Raw genomic sequence first — 23,295 nt, 5'->3', positions numbered from 1 at the left:
TTACAATTTTTTTTGTATATAATGGATAATTAGTAAATTTCTATTTATTTAAAAGAATTACACACACACAAACTCAACAATATCCCCCTTTTATTTTTATATACATAATTCTCTCGACCAAATGGGTAGTACTTTTCTTTTCTCTATATAATATAGATGTATATACAAATTAGAGAGTAGCTAAAAATATCTCCGGATGAGGTTTTTTGCTGAAATTGAGCAATTTTAAACTTAGCGGTAGAAAATAGTGAATAGAAAACCAAATTGTGAAAAAAAAGAGTAGAAAGAATTTTTAATTTTTTTGATTTCAATATTCTTATATAAATAAAAAAAATAAACAAATATTTTTTTGAACATTTTTTATTTTTATTATTATAATAATTATAATTATATAATCAAAAATTATTTTTCTTGTTCATATATCTATATAATGAAAAAAAAATTTATTTGATTCTAATAACTTTTGAATATTATCAAATAAATATTTCCTTGAACCAAATAATTTTTATTTGATACAATTAAATTTTATTTGTTTCGAATACAGTTAATTATTGGTTTAAATACAAATTAATTTGATTAAAATAAAAATTATTATTATTATTATTATTATTATTATTAGAAATAAATTTTATTTTTCAGTGTATTTGATTTAACTTCAATTTTGCGATAATTCTATTATATTATAAGTTGTTTTTGCCTATTTATCATACTTGTCAAGTCATTTAATGTCATTGTCACGCTTTAGGTAACATATTGAATAAGTATATACACCTTTATGAAACGATCATTGAATTACTGACCAGATGATCTTAGATTAGTTACCCTTATTATCTTCGATTGTTGGTTACTCTTGTTATTCTTATTTTTAAATTATTATTTAAATTAATATTTAAATTATTAAATTAATAATAATAATATAATAATAATAATAATAATTAAATTAATTTTTAAATTATTTGAATTTTCTTTCCGACAATAAAAAAATTTATTTGATTCAAATAATTAGTTACTGAACTATTAGCAAATAAATATTTAGTTGAACTAAATAATTTTTTTTTTGAATTAAATAAATTATATTTGAATCAATTATTTTTGTATTTGTAATAAATACCATTTAATTGACTCAAATAATAATTATTTAAAAATATTTATTTAATGCATTGAAAAAAAATTTATTTGATTCAAGTAATCGGTTGACTATTATTAAATAAATATTTACTTGAAACAAGTAATTTATATTTTGAATTAAATATAAACTGTATTTGAACCAATAATTTCTGTATTTGATATTAAATAAATATTTATTTGATACAAGTAAATATTTATTTAATTCAAGTAAATTTAATATTTATTTAATTCAAGTAAATATTTATTTGATAATAGTCAAGTAACCGATTATTTGAATCAAATACATTTTTTTTCAGTCTAGTCATGTAAGTGATTATTTAAATCAAATAAATTTTTTTTTATAGAAATTTCTTTTATTTAAATATTGGAAATTTTTTTTTTAATTTTATATATTTCCGTTTAGGAAAAAAATGATTTACTATCGTTTTAAAAATTACACCATTCACAAATTATAATAAGGGAGGGAGAGGTTTTAACAGGTTTTGCGATAATTATTTATGAGGAAGGGAAGGCTTAATTTAAAATAAAATTTATTTTTGTAAAAATATTATTGAAATTTTATAAAAAAAATTTTTTATAAAAAATTTAAATATACAAATTTTTTTCTCATATTTTTTTTAGACACAAAATAAAATAGATTCAGAATGTTTGGTTGCTTTTCGCAAGAGTTTTAAAGTAGCGCGGAATTTCGCATAAGAAAAGTTCCCACACTTGAGATCGAGAGGAAAAAAAAAATAAAACGCTATTCCGTCGAAGAGATAAAATATATATGTATATATTTTTGTATATAGAAAATTTTATGTTGATAGTAGAAAAAAATCTATTTTCTTTGAACTCTATTTAAATTATCAATTAAACAATAAAATCTGGAAATTTTTTTTTTTTTTTTTTCATGATTCCACAAAGTTGAGTACCGCTTATATTGGGATAATGAGTCTTACATAAGAAAAGCACGTGCTGTTCGAATATTTACTATAAAAATCGTCACTAGATGTTTCATTTATGTTTGAGAATCATGCACTGAAAAAAAATCTATTTGATTCAAATAATCGGTTAGTATTAACAAATAAATATTTACTTGAACCAAAGAAATTTTTGAAACCAAATAATTTAATTAAATAAATTGTATTTGAAGCAATAATTTTTGTATTTAAAACAAATACCATTTAATTGACACAAATAATAATTAGTTAATACAAATAAATATTTATTTAATTCAAGTAAATATTTATTTAATTCCAGTAAATATTTATTTAATTCCAGTAAATATTTATTTAATTCAAATATAATTATTTCTTTGATAATAGTCAAGTAACGGATTATTTGAATCAAATAAATTTTTTTTTCTAGATTGTCAAGATATAGCTGTTTTATTTTACATAAAATGCACCTTGCATCTTTACGTATAGGTTGTTTCCATTTTCTTGTCTTAGGTGAAACTATATGCAAATTAGAGTCGCGAGAAATTGAACAAATACCATACTCTTGACCAAATAGGCAATTAGGTATTATTTACTCGTCATCAGAAAGCGAATAGAAAATTGCGAAGCGAAAAAATTTCTTTTCTTACCAAGAAAAAAGAAATTAATTTCTATTTGATTTTTATTTCTTAATTTTCTTCTTTTTTTTAAAAAAATAATGATAAAAGAAATAAAAATTGAATAGAAAAAAAAGTTAATTTAGGTATTAAAAATAAAAAAATTAGTTTATCTTTAAAAGTTGAACCAAATATAATTTATTTAAGTTAAATAAATGTATATTTGTCTCAGAGCCTACTTGCTTATTTATTTGGCGTAAATAAATTTTTTTATTTAAATCAAATAAAAATTTATTTGAATCAAATAAATATTTATTTGGCCATGAGACAAATATATCATTTCTTTGAGTATATTTGGTACAAGTAAATAATTTATAATAGTCAAGTAACCGATTATTTGAATCAAATAAATTTTTATTTCATTGTATAGTAGTTATAGCACACGGAGAAAAAGAAAAAGTAATTTTTACTACTTTCAGAGTAAAACTGGACCAACTCGAAGTTTCTGCGCATCTCTGGCAATTTTTACTCCAAAAATAGTAAAATTTATTATTTCTGTAGTAAATTTTACTGTTTCCGTAGTAAGTTTTACTATTTCTAGAGTAAATTTTACTATTTTTGGAGTAAAAATTGCCAGAGATGCGCAGAAACTTCGAGTTGGTCCAGTTTTACTCTGAAAGTAGTAAAAGTATCGATTATTATGAACTTATAATATTTTTTTTAAATCGTAAGTGAACAAAAATAAAAAAAAACCCCACTCTAAAAATAACGTGAAAAAAGAAAAGAGAATTGTAAATCACTGTATTTATAGTTTTAATAGTTATGCTTGTTTATATTCTGTTGGGCCACCGTGCTTGTCCATCCGGTTCTTTAACTCTTCTCGAGTTCAAACCTTGGATTTTCTCTCTCAAAATGCGCTATTATTATCATCTTCGTACTCTTATTTTTTTTTGAAGTATTTGGGTTAATTTGATTTTTAAAAACATGAAGTAGTAATTTTTTTATTAGGATCCGTAGTAAAATATTCTGAATTGTTGAGGAAATTTCAATTTTTTTTTGAAGGTATTTGGGTTAATTTGATTTTTAAATACATGAACTATAGAAAAATTTTGTTAAATTTTTATTAGGACCTGTGGCTTTAGTATATTTTATACACTAAGAAAAATATGCTATCACAGAAAATTAAAAGGCATTAAAATAAGAAGCGTTGCAGCTTATTTTAATGCCTTTTAATTTTCCGTGATTGAATCAAAAGCATTTCTTCCAAAAGGTATAAAAATTATTGATTCAAAAGCACATGCTACAGAATCTATATATTTTACAAATTTTATAGCATAAATGCTTTTAAATTAATAATTTTTATGCCTTTTGCAGAAATGCTGTTGATTCGGTAAGTGTATTTTTCTCAGTGTAATATTTTAAAGAAGAATAATTTTTTATTATTAAATTGCCAACAATGATGAAGCATTTAATGATGTTATCCTTTTTGATTTAACATTGTTTCGATAATTTGTGTGTGTGTGTGTGTGTGTGTAAACTTTATGCGTGATGAAGGTCTTGTGAAGTTACGTGTACTGCGCGCGAATGAATGAGAACAGAAACAAAAAATGATTATCCGCCTCTAAAAGCCTCAGGCAAAATATAGATGCAAAATTAATATAACATCCTCTGCGGCGACTTCCGTTTTATACAACGGAAATCTAGTTATTAGATAATTGTCGTTGTTTTTAATTTCAAAACCAAAATCATCTAATTAGTCCTGAGGAATAAATAATAATAAATTTGAAATCAGTTGCTAAATTCCATCTATTTAAATTGATAATCTCCAACAAAAATCACTAATTTTTAATGTAATTTCTGCAAAAGGCAGAAAAAGCATATGCTGCAGAATTTGTAAAATATATAGATTCTACATCATATGCTTTTTCTGCCTTTTGCAAAATTCTTTTTTGGTAGAATTGATTGAATAGCCTATTTTTCTCAGTAGAAACCGAATTCAGAAAGCTGGAATTCATTTTTAGATTTTCCATAATTGAACTAATCTTTTTCTTTTGATCCAAATATATTTTGCAACTGTTCTATAAATTTCTAATCCGCATAAATTTAGTTGAAAGTTTTATGCAAATCCAATTAAATTTGCTTAATCTTTAATTTATCATCACAAAATTATATATATACGCTACCTAGAGAGAGAAAAAAAGAGAAAGAAAGATTCGTGACTGACTTGATCCTAGTAAGAGCAATCTACACGTAATCTTTTCTGCAGATTACAGCTGCAGTTGCAGTTATATGTAATATTATGTATATGTATATATAGCACATTTCTCTCTAAAAGTGATACACAGACGTATACCAAGACTGTTAAAGTGAAATGCAACACTAGTCTTCACGACAAAGACATGTCTGTGTATATGTATACACATATGACCTGGCTAGGGGCCATAAATGTAGAATCTTTAGCCCAAGCGAAACACCCCACATGTAATACAGTAAGTTGGTCCAGCTTGTACATCTCCCGCCTAGCTTGGATATATGGCTTTGAGCATGCGTTCTCTTTTGGTTTTATTTTACTTCGGTGATTTTACGCGATCCAGAACTCGTTACGGATGATCAAATCTTTATTTCTCTCTCTCTCTCTCTCTCTCCGTTTTATCGTCGTGATGTAATCGAGAAAATTGTTGTGGCTATGGTCACTCAGTTTATGAATTGTAGTACCTACACTTGATTTTGTTATGAATATATTTTATTACGGATATTGTTATTCTTTTCTTATTGCTAATATTTAATTTGATGAAATCTAGAGGATTTTTGTTTTTAGATTAATAATTTGTGTAAATTAATGGAAAAGTAGTTGTTGACTTTACAAGTAGTATGATGAAACAAGGGTCGTCGTCTCCTCACAAACCATGACGTGTGTTACTTGATATACGAGACTGTCCTGTACAGTTTCCGCAGATTTGTCGTTGGTTCAAGTTCGCATAAGAGGAACTGGATATATTATAAGAGAGTACAAAAGACTCTTGGAGAAACATAATTTTGAATTTCTAATTTTATATACGTACTCTGCATTTGCTATTTCTTTTGATTCATGCCGCGGATTTTAGATATTTTGGTTTGGATTTTTTGTACCCTGATCATCCGCGGCATGAATAAAAAGAAATAGCAAATGCGGAGTAAGCATATAAAACTATAGAGATTGGGGTACAAAAGATCCAAACCAAAATATCCAAAAGTTGTTAGATCCAGTAGGCAAAAATTCCAAGTAACAAATGATTCAAATCAAAACATCCAAAAGTTGTTAGATCCAATGGGCGCAGAATCTGATGCAGATTAATAATTTTTATTTTGGATCTTTAATTCTTTGGCACTTTTGGGTTTTGGATCTTGAATTCTTTGACACTTTTGGGTTTTAGAACTTTTGTCCCCAATGGTTTTAATTCTCGTTCCATTTGATTGATCTCTGAAATTAATTCAATATTTCAGGCTTGATAGAATATTCATGAATATTCGAAGCTGCATGATCGACAGTAAAGAAGATTCTTTTAATTTTCTGATCTTTCCTTCGAAGAGTATAGGGCAATTCTTTGTCCATGAAATTGAAACGGGAAGCATTCAATTTCCGCTATAGTTTCGCGACCACATTAAACGGACCAAGCGTATCGGTATTTATTGGTTCCTTATTGTCTTGCTTAGTGATTCTGAAACGTGAATCACCTGAAGTAGCTGTCTTATTGCGATTTAATAGCCTCTTGAATAGAAACAAAAATCAATTCTCGATATTTGAATCCTTGCCGGTGTTACTAATTGTGAATCGTAATTTGTGATTAAATCCTGTCGAGTTTTGGAATCCAGTTTCAATGCAAATTTGTATATGTATACAGAAGTTTATAAGAATCCAGAAGCTATTAAAATCTGATGATGAATTTCTGTTACACCAATAAAATCTGTCATTTCATTTTAGTGTTAGAATTTAATATTCTTTTTTTGATTTCAGTGAAATTCGGTTAATAGGGCAATTAGCATAAATTGAGTACCTCATTCAATAAAAGAATCGTTTGACGATGGGAGGTTTCGCGATTCGTGTTGTAGGAATAAGTATATAGCTATATAGTGACTACCGATATTGGCCGGACGTAGTTAACAAGCCGGTTTACACCGCTAGATTCTCGCGGTCTGCACTCAATGCAACCGGTTTCTGACATTTCTTCTTACGCTGACTGAACGTCAATTTAGGTATATATGCTTCGTGATCTCGTTTTAACCCCCACTTTTGTGCGTTCGTTTATTGGAGCATCTCTTATTGCCTGTAAATTCAATATATATGTCACACACCATAAATGGAAACAACTTTCCATTGAATACTTAAGTAGCTCTAATGATGCATATTAAGATGTTTCCGTAGGTTGAAGGATTTTCCTTCATATTTAGCCTTGTTTTTTTTTAAATAGTTTCAAATGTTATTTCTCTTTGGAAAGTTATTCTTAAATTAACTTTTATCTTCTCCTTTTTCTGAAGAGAGGAAATGTTTGTTTTTCTAACATGGAAAGTTTCTCTCATCATGACAGTGTTGGTCGGCCTGGCGAAACGTCGATAACTGTATACAACGCCATACGTTCAACTCAAGTGCCAATCTGGATATTGTATGGTCTGGTCAGTTGAATTTGATTCAATAGCCTTTTATTTGAGTCGAATATGTGCGTATTGTGTGACTTGGAAGCTATAAGAGAAGAGACGCATCACGCCTGCTCCCTCCTCCTTCAGCCCCTTTTTTTTAACCCCCGACAGTTGGCAGTCGGTTTGATCAATATTGCAGTACACACACACACACCCGAAAAAGCTCATTTTCTTTGCGCATTTTCTTGTCTTCATTCGAATATATCGAGAGGGAGTGATGCTTTATAAATTGTGTTTTGTTATTTGTACCTAATTATTTAATAGGTTTATTGTCTTGTAGCCAGAGTAAAACTAGGTCAGATCCAATATTTCTGCAGGTTCTGTTAATTGAGATAATATGAATGACTTTTGCTGATTTGATTTTCTTTTTCGTTGGTAGTATTTCCTTTTGTTAAACCGATGATTTGGTAATTACAATCAATAGTGATAATTTCAAAACCAGATTTTGAAAACAAGTTTCGAATTGTTCTTATCACTTTTGGTAAATCGGAAGCATTTCAAAATTGCTTCCAATCAATTTGTATCCGAATCTAAACTAAAATTATTTCCGAATCATTTTAGAAACTTCTAAACCGGATTGATTAGGAATGGAAAAGAATTTAGATTTGGATAAAAACTGATTTTGGAATCAGTTATTGAATACTTATTAAAATTATTTATAACTTTAGATACTAAATTGTCATTTGATTCTTTGATATACCTAAAATCGGTACTATTTTATTATTTTCTTTTAACAGTGAATAAGGAATAATAAAAAAACATTATTTCTTGATTATAAAATTAATTTATGAGTCACGATTGACGTTCTGTTATATAAAACACTATATAGGTTTACAGCTGATGACTTTGGCTTCACCCCTCGTTCATATATCCGGCATGGGAAGTGAAATAACGAATGTGGGAAGAAATGTGTTAGGTTTTTTTTTTATTATTATTATTATTATTTCACGCAAGATAATACTGCACACCTCTGTAAAGAATGAATCGAAGACCGTGTGCCACATATGGTTTATATCTATACGTGTGAGCATCAAAGGGTGCATAAACGGGAAATTATGTTCGTGGGAGCATAATGTTTCTGACGTCATTTTTCACCCTTTGACCGCATCTACGTTTTTGCAAGGTTATACCACGTCTGGAAGAGAACACGCGATAGAATACAATATATATATATAAATGAAGTCTTTATGATATACTCAGAAATTAACATTCGATAATAAATCATCTTTTTCTCGCGCGAATTGTGTGTTGAAAAGCTCTTTTTCTTTTGTATTAATCATATTCACGCAGGAATTTGTCGCTTATATTATTCATAATTTATTACATAATTGAATGTTATTGATATAAGGTAGAGCCGAATGAAATAATAGATTTTGATATTGCTTTCTATGAAAAGAAAAATATGCTATTGAATCATTTCTGTCAAAGGCATAAAAATTATTGATTCAAAAGCATATGTTATAGAATTTATATATATATTTTATAAATTCTTTATCATATGCTTTTGAATCAATAATTTTTATGCCTTTGGGAGAAATGATTCGATAGCATATTTTTCTCAGTTTGTAGAAGTAAAATTTTAAAGTTTGCGTGTCTCTTGAGACATATTTCTATAGGCAATCTAAGTCGAGGTCAAGTTTGAGTTAATTCTCTCAAGAAAAAAAAGGGTTGGTTGTAATTGATGCTCAGGGCGGTCAAGTGTGAAACAACAAGCTTTCTAAATAAAGCTTCTTTCAGATTTCTCTTGGTTTTGCTTTTTTCCTTTTTTTTCTCTGAACGTTTATGTTATATTTTTGCTTTGAAGAATGAGAAAAATTTAACAATTTATTGAAATGCTATACTGCGTTTTAATCAGTAAAATTTTATTCTGTTTTGCAGATTTTTGATTTTAAATCTTTTCTTTTTTTTTTAGAGTTTAAAAATCCAAATTTCTTACGAAAGTTGTGAAAAAATGTTGCGTGTTAATAAAGGCATTGGGTATATGGAAATCTATAAAGCATAGAGTGCAAGGACCCAGAGTTGTGTGTTGACGTTGATTTGTTCGCTGTTAGGGTGTATACGCTATTTCTGAATATTGCGCCTGCTGCTTTCAGTGATCTGCTAAAAGTGAACTCTCACAACAAAGTAAAGAAGAGGAAAAAAAATCGAAAGCTCGACAAAATAGGGTCGGTAGGATTCTCCTAAAATAACCTAAAAAAAACAGAAAGGAAAAAAATGTTAAAGAAAGTAAAAGTGCTGAAATTCTTATGTAATATTTTTCGGAAAAAATTAGCATATTCTTTTTGGTTATTAATTCTTACGTAAAGAAATTTTTTTGTTTCAATTTTTATATACTTTTAATTTAGTTTTTAATTATAAAAAAAAGGTGTGATTGTACACTTTCGTTATCATTGCATTCTTCAAAAGCCTTCGTTTGACAATGTTACACAAAGATGAAACGTTGCATACAAAGCACTAATTTCGTTTCATCACGAGAGATAAGGGGTAGAAAATATCACACGTCTCGTACAAATGAATACCTTGCTTCTTCTTATCGCAGAAAATAATTTAAAGTATATATATTTTTTTATTTTATTTTTGTAACTTCACCTATTTACAAAAAAAAAAATTCTATTTTGTTTCTCAATTTATATCAACTGATTTCTCTTCTACTTTTCTACACTGAGAAAAATATGCTATTGAATTAACAGCATTTCTGCCAAAGGTATAAAAATTATTGATTCAAAAGCATATGGTATAAAATTTGTAAAATATTTTATAGATTCTATAGCATATGCGTTTTTGAATCAATAATTTTTATACCTTTGGCAGAAATGCTATTGATTCAATAGCATATTTTTCTCAGTGTAGACTGCATATTTTTATTTTGAAAGTTTTCATAAATAATTATACAATATATAGTAGAATTATTATCGTAAAAATTATACCTCTCAAGATAAAAAGTTTTCCTTATGTTGTATTTTTCTTTTTCATAAAAAAAAAAAATTTATACATAAAAGAAAATGAGTCCAAGGTTTAACCTCGAAAAACTCGTACTACGGTCATAAATCTTGACGTAAAAATGCAATCGACGTTACAAACAATGGTTCAAGAATGGGCGGGCGTGGCATATGTTCTCTTTGGCATTATTTTGCCATTAAAATACGAAATGAAACAATGGTGAAAAACTTCCAATATATAATCTCAAAAAACTTAAGGGTTTTTAAATTATATTAACTCCAAATCACTGTTTTTTTTTAAATTTACTCCTGAAATTGTAAAAATTATTTCGGAAATAGTAAATTTTACTATTTCTGTAGTAAAAATTGCCAGAAACTGCGGACAATTCAGGCTTTACATTTAAAGTTTAAACAATACAACCCTACAAAATTCTTATAGAATTTTATTAAAACTGATTCAACCTATTTCAAAAACGTAAATTAAAGATGAACCAGAACCAATTGTTAAAAAAATCGGTTAGAACTGATTAGAAAACATTTTAGACCCATTTTAGATTTCAGATTTTAGAATCATCATTGGATCTGATTTATTTAATTATGTTTCTAAAATGGATTAAATCAGTTTTAGTAAGATTCTATAAGAATTTTGTAGGGTTCTACTTACTGTTAGTAGAGAATAATAATTCTAAAATAATTGATTTCTACCGCCCAATTGATTTTAGAGTGACTTTAGGGTTATTCGAGGGGTTATTTAAACCAAAATTCATCAGATTACATAGACAAAATTTTGCCCTACCTGATAATCAAGAACCAGACTATATACTTTTCCGAAGTAGTTTGACGTCCTGAATCCGAATCTGAAGGAATTAACCCAGTACGTCAGGTTTACGAGATATTCTAACCTGAAAGTGTAAAAAATACGTTTTTTGACCATAAGGTCAACCATATTTGAAGGCATGTAAAAAAACGAAAAAGTCGTTACAGCATCTGAAACTACAATTATTACCCTTTAAAATGCATGTTGAAACTTTAAAAAATCTGTATTTGGTTCTAAGTTATCGTCATTTTAATTTTCCGAGTGGTGAATATTAAAATATTCGTGTATCAGATAATTAAAAAAATTCAAATGACTATAACTTAGAATCAAATACAGATTTTTTAAATTTTCAATATGCATTTTAAAGGGTAAGAATTGTAGTTTCAGATGCTGTAACCACCTTTTTCGAAAAAAATTATCTTTTGATGTTTCATGCCCTCAAATATGGTTACACGAACTTATAGTAAAAAACGTATTTTTTGAACTTTTAGGTTAGAATATCTCGAAAACCTGACATGCTGGGTTAATTACTTTAGATTCGGATTCAGAATGTCAAACTACACTACAAAACGAAAGGTATTAATTTAATACCAACTTTAGGTACTAAATTGTCATTTGGTTCTATTTTAAGGGGTAACACCACTCTAGAATTTTCAAAAAAACGATTTATTTTTTTTTTGTTAAAATGTACTTTAGCATTGTAGAAACAATAGGCAGGTGATCCTATGACGAAAAAAAATTTATTAACCCTTTGAGTGTCACTAATGCATCATATAGGCACTGAACAACGCCTTTGAAAAAATCCATATTTTCAAAAAAAAAAAAAAAAAATTTCAAAATCTGACTACAGATTTGTAATCAGTGACCCCAAAAACTATAGAATTCGTCATGAAAAGCTTTAAATTTGTTGTACTCCGGAAATTATGAATTTTAGAACATTGTAAAGGTTTGCTGGCCCATTGTGTGTTAGTTCTACTTTAAACGCGTTTTTCTAGAAACCACTTTTTTCAAACTGGGAGGACGGATTACTCGAACACCGTTGCATGGATTGATCTGAAATTTTAACAGTAACTACACAATAACCTTCTTTATGGAACTACGTAGCCGTTTTTTGATTTAATGTAAACTTTTTTTTTATAAACAATTTACTGCTTGTTTTTTGGCAAAAAATCGATTTTTTTTTCAAAGTGCTACCATTTGTACAAATTTTGATTTAAAAAAAAAACCCCTACGTAGTTCCATAGTCAATAGGGTAGAGATTCAGAAAATTCTTGGATTTTTGTTCTAGGTCTTACACCTTCCTAGAAAATCGTCCTCCCGTGTAGGCGTTTTAAAAATTCAAGATTTTTGAGCCGGACTCTATCGCCGCCATTTTATATTAAAATAATAATATTAAATTTATTTTTTATACTTGAATATGTGTTAAATAAACCTATCTGAAGAAAAATCCTATTCCTTTTATCCTACTGCAAATATAAATCGTCAAAGTTAGGCTATTTTTCTTACCGCTAGAGTGGTATTACCCCTTAATACCAAAAATCGGCCCAGTCAAAAAAATTCTATAGAATTTCTATAGAATGATTCTATAGAGATTCTATAGAATGATTCTATAGAGATTCTATAGAGATTCTATAGAATATTCTATAGAATTTCTATAGAGTCTCTATAGAATGATTCTATAGAATTTCTACATGAATTCTATAGAAATTGCAAGAAAAATTGTAGAGTCAAATTTAAAGCTTTCTGAGGAGGTTTTTACTTTAATCATCGATTATTAAGAATAAAAAATATTAACTTCAAGTGTGCCTTAATATTTTTTAACTGACTGCTGCTTTTTGATGGAATCCTTCGAAGAATTTTTTGTTCAAACATCTTTACTGTGCACCGCATCCAATGGAAATTTTTTCGCTGTTATTTTTAAGAGTAAAATTTTTACTTTTGCAATATCTTTGTTAATAATTTTTTATAAAGAATAAAATGTCATATTTTAAACAGTTTTTTTTGGAACAATTTGAATATAAAATTTTTATTTATTTTTATAATTTTATTTGTAATTAATATTCATTTTTGTCGTTGATATTTTGATTAATTTTTAAATGGTTTCAATTTTATATTCATTGAAAAAATAAAAAAATAGTTTTTAAAGAAACACTTTGTGTATGGAAAAATATTTATTAGAAAACATGTAATTAAATTACAAATAAATACAACTTTTCAAACATTTTAATCGGCGTATTTAAATGAAGTACTCAGAATAAGTAAAAAAATTGTTACCAGTGGTAATAAAGGAAATAGTAGTAACACCACTATTTTTTTTCAAATGTGTTTGGATAAATAGTTGCATAACCTTGAATTTTAGTAAATTTCCCTTCTATTAGTTTGATTGGAATGACAATTAATGTATATGTTTCGCGGATAGGTACAATGTATTTGTGAAATTTTATTCCCGTTTCTTTGTGAATTATTGTATTACAATCTGCACGAATGGATTTTTGTACCATGACGAATATTTCACCGTTAATTTTAATAAAAAATTTAATTGACCCATAAGAAGTTTGATTATTCCAATAAATGTTTGCATTATTTCGTTTTTTTTGTCGTTGATATAAAGATGAGGTGAAAACATTTTTTCCAATTTTAGCTCTGGAATAAATCAAAGCATTTAAATTTTCAACATCTAAATTCTCTGAGACTCCGTTTTTCAAAGCTAATAAATGTTCTTCTTCCAGTTTCACATACATTGGTCGTCCGAGGGCAATCGCATTTGTTATTCCATGACGTTCAGTTTTGCAACTTTTTTCAAAATAAGTTTTTAACACTTTTGAAGCATGGATTAATTTCATTGTATTGAACAATTCTACTTCAACTTTACCTGGACCATGAACCATTTTGACTAAATATCCATTTTCGTCTTCAAAGGGGAAAGCTGACCAGGCCCACAATGGGCCCCAATTTCTTACTGCTTGAGCCAAATGCAATAACATATGTACATTATAAGTACAATTATTGAGACCATATAATTTTGGAAAATCAGAGACAAATAAGTATAAAAGTGTTTCCGCTAAGTTTATTTCCATCGGATGAATTTTTTCTTGCAATAAAATGTGCATTGCACGCACAAGCAGTAAGAAGTGTTGGTAATACTTCTCCTTTAAAATTCCTTGTAATATTACAGGAAAATACAGCAACAGCATTGCTCTCTTCTCTGAAGCTTTCCAAAACTTTGATTTGGAAAGTGGACGAGGTGTTCTAGTAATGTCATCAGTTGGAAAGATGCGGTTTATTTCTTGTTCGACGTCATCCCTCATTTTCTTGTTAACATAGAATTCTTCGTTTTTGTTAGTCGTACAAAACCAAAGCATTAGCAGCAGTTTAAAAACTCCTATGACAACTATGTGCATATAGTCTGGAACAAGACTGGTTGACAAATTAAAATGTGGAATTTTTTCAGTGACAGTTGGTCCCTTTATGCCTTTTGAGTGTTTTAAATCTTCTCTCTTCGCTTTTTTTCCATTTTCAACAATGTTGTCGTGAGTACGGTTAGGAGCATCTTCAGCCAAAGGTGGAAATACATGATTTATGCCCTTTCCTTTTTTAGCAGTTTCACCGGGATGTTCACAAGTAGGACACCCATATTCTCCATTGTGGTGCATCAAATTTAAAACTTCAGCTTTAGCTGGTGCATCCATAGTCGCAATTGGAGCAACAACTTTACTTTTTTTTATAACACCTGATTCTGCATGAAACCATTCAACTTCATTTATGTACATATCTTGCATTTGTCCAGAAAATGGTGTCAGAAAAGTATTCATGTTAGGCTTATCTCCATCATTCGTTTTCGTGTAGTATAAACCGCATGTAAACTGAAAATTTCTTCTATGTTTTGGATGAATATTTACAATTTGAGCCTGGATTGGATATAAACTAAACTTGTCACTTTTTGCAGTTTGGATACCATCAGTGAACCATGTCAAAACGATATCATATTTCCCTACTTTCAATTTCTTATATTCAGAACCAGAATTTATATCATATATATAGTTATCATCCCTAAGTTCACATTCCTCCTGATACTCGTCAATAAGTTTAGCAAGATTTTTCGTTTCAAAAGCCTCTTTTATAATTGAACTAATACTGTATTCTAAAAACATGCCCTTTATCCTTTTGGATTTGCATACATGACAAGTAGAAATCCTCACGTCCCATGTTCCCAAATATTCTAAACAATCGTTACAAAATCTATGTTTTAACACTGGTTCTGAACCTTCTGGAAGAATTGTGCTTAAGTGTTTATATAAGAAATACTTTGTTTTTGGCAAATTTGATGAATCTGGTAGGAGTAATAATAAGAGTTTCAGTAACTCCTCTAAAGATGCTTTAGTGTGAGCGTTTGATAACTGATATTCTAAAATTTTTGAAATAGCTTCACCGCAAGTCACTTCTGAATTTTCGTACAAGGGCGCAGTAAGCCAAAGTGTATCATTTTTATCATTGTTATTATCTTCAGTATCTGAATCTTCACTACTCGATGACAATTCATCATTAGATTCAGAAGAACTTGAACTGAATTCGAAATCAGAAGAATTTGAAGAACTGATCCTTTGAGAATCTTCGTATAGTTTATTCTGCATATATAGTAAAGACTAATTTTTTAAATATTACAGGATATATAAATTTTACAGAGGGGTCATCCATAAATCACGTTCAGGGGGGTTGAGGGGTCGAAAAAGGTGGAAAATAAGGTCACGTGATTTATGGACGGCCCCTTATTGCAGATACTGATCAAGAAAATATTCAAATTTAATAATCTGAGAGACCCTCATAGAAAAAATTAATGGCGCTAGCTCGCAGCGCTAGAATCCATAAGCGACAAAATGTCTTCTAGCGCTTCCAGCTTAACGCCATTAAATTTTTCCACTAGAGTAATAATAATAAGTATTTATTTGATTGTAGCCAAAATAGGGATTATTTAAGTCGAACCTTTTTTAATTTATTAGAAAATTTTATATTCTCGTGCAGAAATTTTCAGACCTGGCCCGACCTGGTTAAAAAAGGAACCTGATGGGGCACGATCTGGTTTGCGCGTGGTAGACTGGGGCTAGACCGGAGCACGGTTTTAATTGATCTGAAGCAGGGCTTTTTCCCGGGGCCCCGACCGGGTTCTCTGTTTCATGTAGTGTTGGGGCTCTCCGACCCGGCCCCAGCCTGAGCCCGATCAAAATTTCTTCACGGTTTTTTTTAATTTGGTTAAAAAATGAAGTTATGTATTTAATTACGTAAAGAAACATAAGCAAATTATAAAAGTATTTGATAATATAATAATTGTTTTGGAAATAATTCGTAACAAAAACAATAACATACATCTTCGCTATCATCTTGTGTAGACAATATTTCAGTGTTTGATTCTTCACAATTAGTAGAAGAGAAATTTTCAAGAGAAGACTTGTCATCACTAAGGTTATACGATGATTCTGAATTTATGGAATGATTTAATTGGAAATTTTCTCGCAGGCTGTTCTGTATTATAAATAATAATTGGTTAAACTTTATAATTTTATTTTTAGGTTATATTTAATTAATTAATAATAATTTTTAATTAATTTCTGTGTTTAATTATTATAATTAAAATTTATTTAATAAAAAGGTTATATTTTATAACTATTTTTTAACATTACGAAGCGACATACATTGTTATTACTTTCAACTTCAATCGATGATGCTTTTGAATTTTCGCTTGATCTTTTAGAAGGTGAACGTTTTGATGAGTTATCATCATCAATTATTGTAGATTTCTTATAATTCAAGATAGATGACATGCGAATAGATGAACTATCTGATAAGTCAACATTATCGTCAGAAATTTTAGATTTCCCAGATTCAGAAATTGAAAATTTAGACGATGAAACATTTAATAAGGAAGAATGGTCATTCGAATTAATAGATTTCTGGTAATCAGAAGAAACTTCACTTCCAACAGATGAGCCATCTGATGATTGGATTTTATTATCATTTTGACTGCACGATAACTCAGATCTCAACGAGCTTACTGAATTTAATTTACGATATTTACAATTTTTTCCATGTTGTTTGTTTGAATTCTTATAACGCCGTTTCATTCTGTAATACATAAAATAAATATTCAAAAATCTATAAATTAATTTTTTGACGATTGAACAAAATGTTGAATTTTATTTTTATTAAAAAATTTGTATCGCCTAAGAAAGTAACATTTTTAAATTAAAACGGAACGCATGGAAGAATTTTTAAACTTCCTAAATATTAGACATATTTTATAATTTTAAAAAATTGTAATTTTTAAAAATTTGATGTAAAAGTTTTTTTTTTAGAAGTAAATTTTTTTATGTAAAAAAATGCATATTGAAAAACTATCAATAACTTTTTATGAATAATTTAAAAATAAATTTGTTCCTTACACCATCTTGTGAGAGAAAATTTAATTACACAAAATTATGTAAATAAAATAACTTGCTTGTAAATATATACAATTATTATATACGATTTTAGATAAAAATCCTTTTCATGTCTGCTAATTTATTATTTTTTAATTTTCAATCATTATTTTTAAACGTTAATACATTTTATAAAAATATTTGAAAATTATCGACTCAATGACAGATAAAATTTATTTTCAAAATTTCATTTGTTTCGTTGCCACGGAAATAGTTTAACCTTAGAAGTGATTAAACGAAAATCAAATGTACATAAATGTCAGCAAAAATGGGAGATAATTCCTTGAAACGACAATTGCTTATAGAAGGGGATGATAAGTATTTCTATATAATTACTGATACTGCAGTAATAGTAGATCCAAAAGTAAAAAGACTGATAGAAGGAGATGTCGTGAGCTTTGGATGGCCAGAAGGAGCAAAAGTCCCTATAATTTACAAAGGACGAATATTGAAATTTTCCAGTAAATATAATTACACTAATTTAAATTTTTTAATATTAATTATTTATTATTAATATATTATAGAATAATTAATGTAATTTTTGTCAGTTTACTTATTAGAAACATATTTTCTTTTATTCGAAGTATTCATTTTTCCTTTTCACTTAATTAAGTACCAAAGATTAAAAATAAAAAAATAGTTTAAAATTTAATTTTAATTAAATATTAATTATTATTAATAAATTATTTATTATAATTTATTATATTTCATGTTCCATTATTACATTCCTATTTATATTAATTTAATTAATTATTAATTTTATTAATTAATTTCTCTTAAATTAAAATTATTTATTTATTCAACATAAATTTACAATTTATAATTCTAAACTAACTAATTAATTTATTTCAATTATTTGGTACATATCTCGGTTTGTTGATTTTTTAGCGAAAGAATCGGATTTACAAGATCTGATAAAAAAGATAAAAAATCAAAGATCGAAGGAAAGGAATACGAGCAAAGAAAACAAGAAACGAAACTTGTCACAAGCAGGCAATTCCGAAACAAACAGTGAGAAAAAACGTTCCAAAAATACGTCAATCGCTGATGAAAATGCAAAAGACAGCAAAAAGGTTGTCGATTCGAAAACTAATGTGAGAAAAAATTTTAATCTTCATTTTTCTTGAACTTTCCAATGTAACTATTACAAGAAAAATGACTTTACAATATTTATAATAATTCACAGGACAAAATCCTAAGTCATAAACGGGAATCTAATGTTTTATGCGCTGCTGAACAATTTAAAATTTTGGAAAGAATATCAGAAACAGATATCAAGGATTTTTCTCAAGCAACTCTTCTCAAAGAAAAGTTTATGAAGATTCGTAATATTGCACTGTCACTTCTGGATGAAATTGATACTCTTGAAGAAGTAAGTTAAGAGATAATTTACTGTATAATTCCGAAGAGCAACTGATATTCCAGGATATCCTGTAGACATCCTATTCATATCCGGAAGTTAAGATATTTCTAGGATGTCCTCAGGATATCCTGAATATCCGGTTGCCTTAGGATTATGTCAAAATATAAAGAAAATGTTTTAATTGCAGTTAATCGTAATTAAAAACAATAATACGATTAAATTTTAAACTTTTACATTTATAGTAAAGTAAATTGTCTTAAATTTAGGATGTTGAACGAATGAATACTAAAGGAAATGATTCAAGAACATCGCATTTGCATTCCTTTTCAACAAAGAAATTAACTCCAGCTACATCAAATATTGAGATTGATTCACTGTTGAAAGATAAGGAAGAAAGCAACATTCAGCCTAGCATCGTTACTCAATCTTATGAATCTACATCTGATGAAGAAACTGACGAGGTTATAAAATGTTCCTAATTCGTTTACATTATTTATAATTAATTAACCAGAAATTGGAAAATTATTTTCTTCGAGTATTTTCCACGAAACGATTAGTATATTTTACAAATCTACTTTTTGTAAAAAAATATTTTTTCGAATGATAGAAATTATTTATTTCTAAATAAAAAATAATTTTCCAGAGTTCAAAAGATAAAGATACAGATTTTAAGGAAAAAGAGAAAAAAGAACATGAAAATAAGAACAATGTTGAAATGGAAAGTGATGGAAAGAATTATGAATCTGATGATGATCAAAAGATTCCAGCCGATCAAGAAGATAAAACGACACTTCTCTATCCTACACATATTCCTGGTTTTGTAAGATCCAAATAGCAGTTATTTTTATATTCAGGATATATTAGAGAAACAAATATGTTTTTTAATTTTGCTAATTACTGATTTTGGTTATTTTTTTTCACAAACATAAATTATCAAAAATACGAAACTATTAATTGATTTAAGTATTCTCAAATTTATACAACAATTTCAATTTAATCTTTTCGAAATTTTGAAAAAAAGGGATTAAAAAATTAAAATTAAAAAATTCTAAAATGTAATATAAACAACTTTTTATGATTTTACGGTTTTTGAAAATACGTTTAAATATATAAAATTATACGCGTTTATTGGAGATTTTATTATTTTTAAAAATGATCAAATACTTTCAACTTTTAGACGTGTGAATTGTATCCTGACTGCGACATTTATGTTGAAGAAGAATCACTTAAAAAGGTGAAAAAAGAGGCAAATAATCCTACAGGGTATGCTAGGTCCCTTTTGAGCTTAATTTTTAACCCTGATGCTCTTTCGTCGTGTTCGTTGCAAGGAAAGGGAAAATCAAAAAAACCTGGACTTAATTCAAGGGGTTTGGATGGTCTATTAAGTAAAAGCATTTAAACTTCTTTAAAACAATGAAATGAAATTAAATTAATTAAAATAAAAAATTAAATAATTAGTTTAATTGAAAATTAACTAAAAAAATTTTGTAAATTCATATTCAAAAAATGAGAATAAAAATAATAAAATAACCTAATCTTTTCAGCCGCGGTTCAGAAACGAATCAAAAATAAAATCAACTGGGAAAAAGTTTCAAATGCAACAATCAAGGCATCATTGAGATCAAGGCTTATCGAAGCAGCAAAAAAATCAAAAAGTGTTTAAATGTTATTCCAATCAAACTAATAGAAGTGAAATTTACTAAAATTGCAGATTATGCAATTATTTATCTAAACGTGTTTCAAAAAAAAAAATGGTGTTACTACTATTTTCTTTATTACCACTAGTAACAATTTTTTTTACTTATTCTGAGTACTTCATTTAAATACGTCGATGTAATTTAATTACATGTTTTCTAATAAATATTTTTCCATACACAAAGTGTTTCTTTAAAAACTATTTTTTTATTTTTTCAATGAATATAAAATTAAAACCATTTAAAAATTAATCAAAATATCAACGACAAAAATGAATATTAATTACAAATAAAATTATAAAAATAAATAAAAATTTTATATTCAAATTGTTCCAAAAAAACTGTTTAAAATATGACATTTTATTCTTTATAAAAAATTATTAAAAAAGATATTGCAAAAGTAAAAATTTTACTTTTAAAAATATCAGCGAAATATTTCCTTTGGATGCGGTGCACAGTAAAGGTGTTTGAACAAAAAATTCTTCGAAGGATTCCATCAAAAAGCAGCAGTCAGTTAAAAAATATTAAGGCACACTTGAAGTTAATATTTTTTATTCTTAATAATCGATGATTAAAGTAAAAACATCCTCAGAAAGCTTTAAATTTGACTCTACAATTTTTCTTGCAATTTCTATAGAATTCATGTAGAAATTCTATAGAATATTCTATAGAATCTCTATAGAATCTCTATAGAATGATTCCATAGAATTTCTATAGAATCATTCTATAGAAATTCTATAGAATTTTTTTGACTGGGGGTACTATTTTAGTACTTTCTTTTTACAGTGATACTTCCGAAAAGTATAGTCTGATTCTTGGTTCTGAAATAGGCTAAAAGTTTGCTATCGGATTTATTCGGAATTTCAGGATTCAACACAGAAAATTAAAAGGCATTAAACGACTGTTATGTCTACCAAAATGTACCCCTGAGTATGCATTGAGAATTGAAACCGCGACTTCCCATTTATCCGTTCGCATCTTTAAAATAATTTTGAACTGGATGGAAAAAATCCTTAAAATGAACGATAACAGATTTCCAAAAATAGCATATAATAGATTGAGAGCTTTGAAACCTGGGGAAACAAAGAAATTTAAATTTAATTGGGCGTGCCAAGTGTGTAATATCTTTGACGAGTTTGGTGAGAGGGAGGCTTGGGAGTCTCTAAATCTTGAAATACTACAAAAATTTAAAACACGTTGGTTAAATTTATATGAAAATCACCTTAAACAAGAAGACTTTCGGAGGGCGCAATCCTCCTCCTCAGTACTCCTCTATCCTTACCTTGAAATGAAAAACGAGCCGCATTTTTTGAAAAACAAAAGAATTCCTTTGGATGACTACAGATTGTTTATTCAGGTTAAATTATTGAACAAATATCAACCGAGACTTGTATGGATGAAAAAATCTTATTTTTTTTAAAGAAATGATTACTGCAATTTATGTATGGAGACTTTAAACGAAAAGAATTATATTTTGCATATTTTAATAGAATGTAGGGAATTAATAGAAGAACGAAAACATTTTTTTAAAAATACTGTTGATTTAAGTGAGCTGAGTGATACATGGTTGAAAATTTTAAATTACCCGGATTCTAACTCGGCTAGAAGAGTAGCAAAATTTTTATTAAAAATTATTAAATAAAGAATTCTCAATGTGATTGTGTATTGTATGATTGTATATTTTATTGTATTTGTTGTGTTATATCATTGTAAAATCACATTGTATAATATTGTATTCGAGCTCCTTTGTATGGATTACTGATAATCCTTAGACAAATAAATAGTATTAATTTATTTCTGTTATTTTGTATATTATAATATGATAGTAGGAGTAATTGCGGTAACATATATGCGCGGTGGTTCGAACCTTTTTTATATTATTATTATATATACAAAATGACAAATAGTGGGCAGTTCTCGTGCGTTATTCATTCTACCAGCTAATATTTGCAATTTCGTAATGCAAGCCACATTTCACTGTGACCACACGATGTTCAATATATTATAAAGAAGGTGGTATTCAGAGTTTATGCATATATAATGATTATACGTGCATTCACTGATATTGGTTAGGGCTAAAGAACGGCGCAAGTAGTAGTGACCTTTATATGTCTTTGATATTATGTACCTTATAATATGCAAAATCCATACCACAGGAACGTGGCTATAATTTCATTCGACTTGTATTTTTCAAAATCGTTTATTTATGAGTGAAAGTGTTATTGTTTCATTATTATAATTATATAACTTTCGATATGCTCAAAAATTTCTTTTTCGATAACGTAATTTTCTCTTTAACACAGAAAATTAAAAGGCATTAAAATAAGCTGCAACGCTTATTATGTTAATCCAGTTTTGCTTATTTTAATATACCAAAATGGATTAAAATAAGCAAAATTGGATTAAAATAATAAGCGTTGCAGCTTATTTTAATGGCTTTTAATTTTCTGTGATAATAACTAATGCCATAGTAACTAACTGTTACCATAGTAACTAATGCCACAGTATCTAATGCCATATATAGTAAATAATGCCACAGTAACGAATGCCACAATAACAAATGAAATAGTAACTAATGCCACAGTAACTAATGCCACAATAACTGTTACCATAGTAACTAATGCCACAGTAACTAATGCTATATAGTAAATAATGCCACAGTAACCAATGCCA

General features: G+C 27.8%; 3 protein-coding genes across 5 annotated transcripts in view; 2 read left to right on the top strand and 1 right to left on the bottom strand.

Annotated features, from left to right (window-relative positions):
- LOC127285339 (actin-binding protein WASF3) overlaps positions 1-23,295 on the top strand; it is a 44,026-nt gene that overhangs the window by 2,146 nt on the left and 18,585 nt on the right. The gene's annotated exons all lie outside the window — the stretch shown is intronic.
- LOC127285304 (uncharacterized) lies at positions 13,402-15,726 on the bottom strand. The gene has a single exon (XM_051311253.1). The coding sequence runs from the start codon at positions 15,724-15,726 to the stop codon at positions 13,402-13,404; it is 2,325 nt and encodes a 774-aa protein (XP_051167210.1).
- LOC127285341 (glutamic acid-rich protein-like) lies at positions 17,713-20,800 on the top strand. Its single transcript, XM_051311321.1, has 7 exons — positions 17,713-18,026; positions 18,454-18,659; positions 18,752-18,937; positions 19,195-19,389; positions 19,572-19,748; positions 20,106-20,313; positions 20,473-20,800. Exons 1-7 carry the CDS (start codon positions 17,822-17,824, stop codon positions 20,589-20,591), a joined length of 1,296 nt encoding a protein of 431 aa, XP_051167278.1. The 5' UTR covers positions 17,713-17,821; the 3' UTR covers positions 20,592-20,800.

This window comes from Leptopilina boulardi, unplaced genomic scaffold (genome assembly GCF_019393585.1).
Source record: "Leptopilina boulardi isolate dan_hultmark-lab unplaced genomic scaffold, ZJU_Lbou_2.1 LbouV2_330, whole genome shotgun sequence".
Taxonomy (NCBI): Eukaryota; Metazoa; Arthropoda; class Insecta; order Hymenoptera; family Figitidae; genus Leptopilina; species Leptopilina boulardi.
The sequence above is the reverse complement of the archived record's forward strand: the minus strand, read 5'-3'. Positions and strand labels throughout refer to the sequence as shown.

Excerpts from the sequence above, each read along its gene's own strand:
- LOC127285304 (XM_051311253.1), bottom strand. The coding sequence starts at position 15,726 with ATGCAGAATAAACTATACGAAGATTCTCAAAGGATCAGTTCTTCAAAT.
- LOC127285341 (XM_051311321.1), top strand. The coding sequence starts at position 17,822 with ATGTCAGCAAAAATGGGAGATAATTCCTTGAAACGACAATTGCTTATA. Across the intron at positions 18,660-18,751 it reads TTGTCGATTCGAAAACTAAT|GACAAAATCCTAAGTCATAA; the intron begins GTGAGAAAAAAT and ends AATAATTCACAG. Across the intron at positions 19,749-20,105 it reads CTACACATATTCCTGGTTTT|ACGTGTGAATTGTATCCTGA; the intron begins GTAAGATCCAAA and ends TTCAACTTTTAG.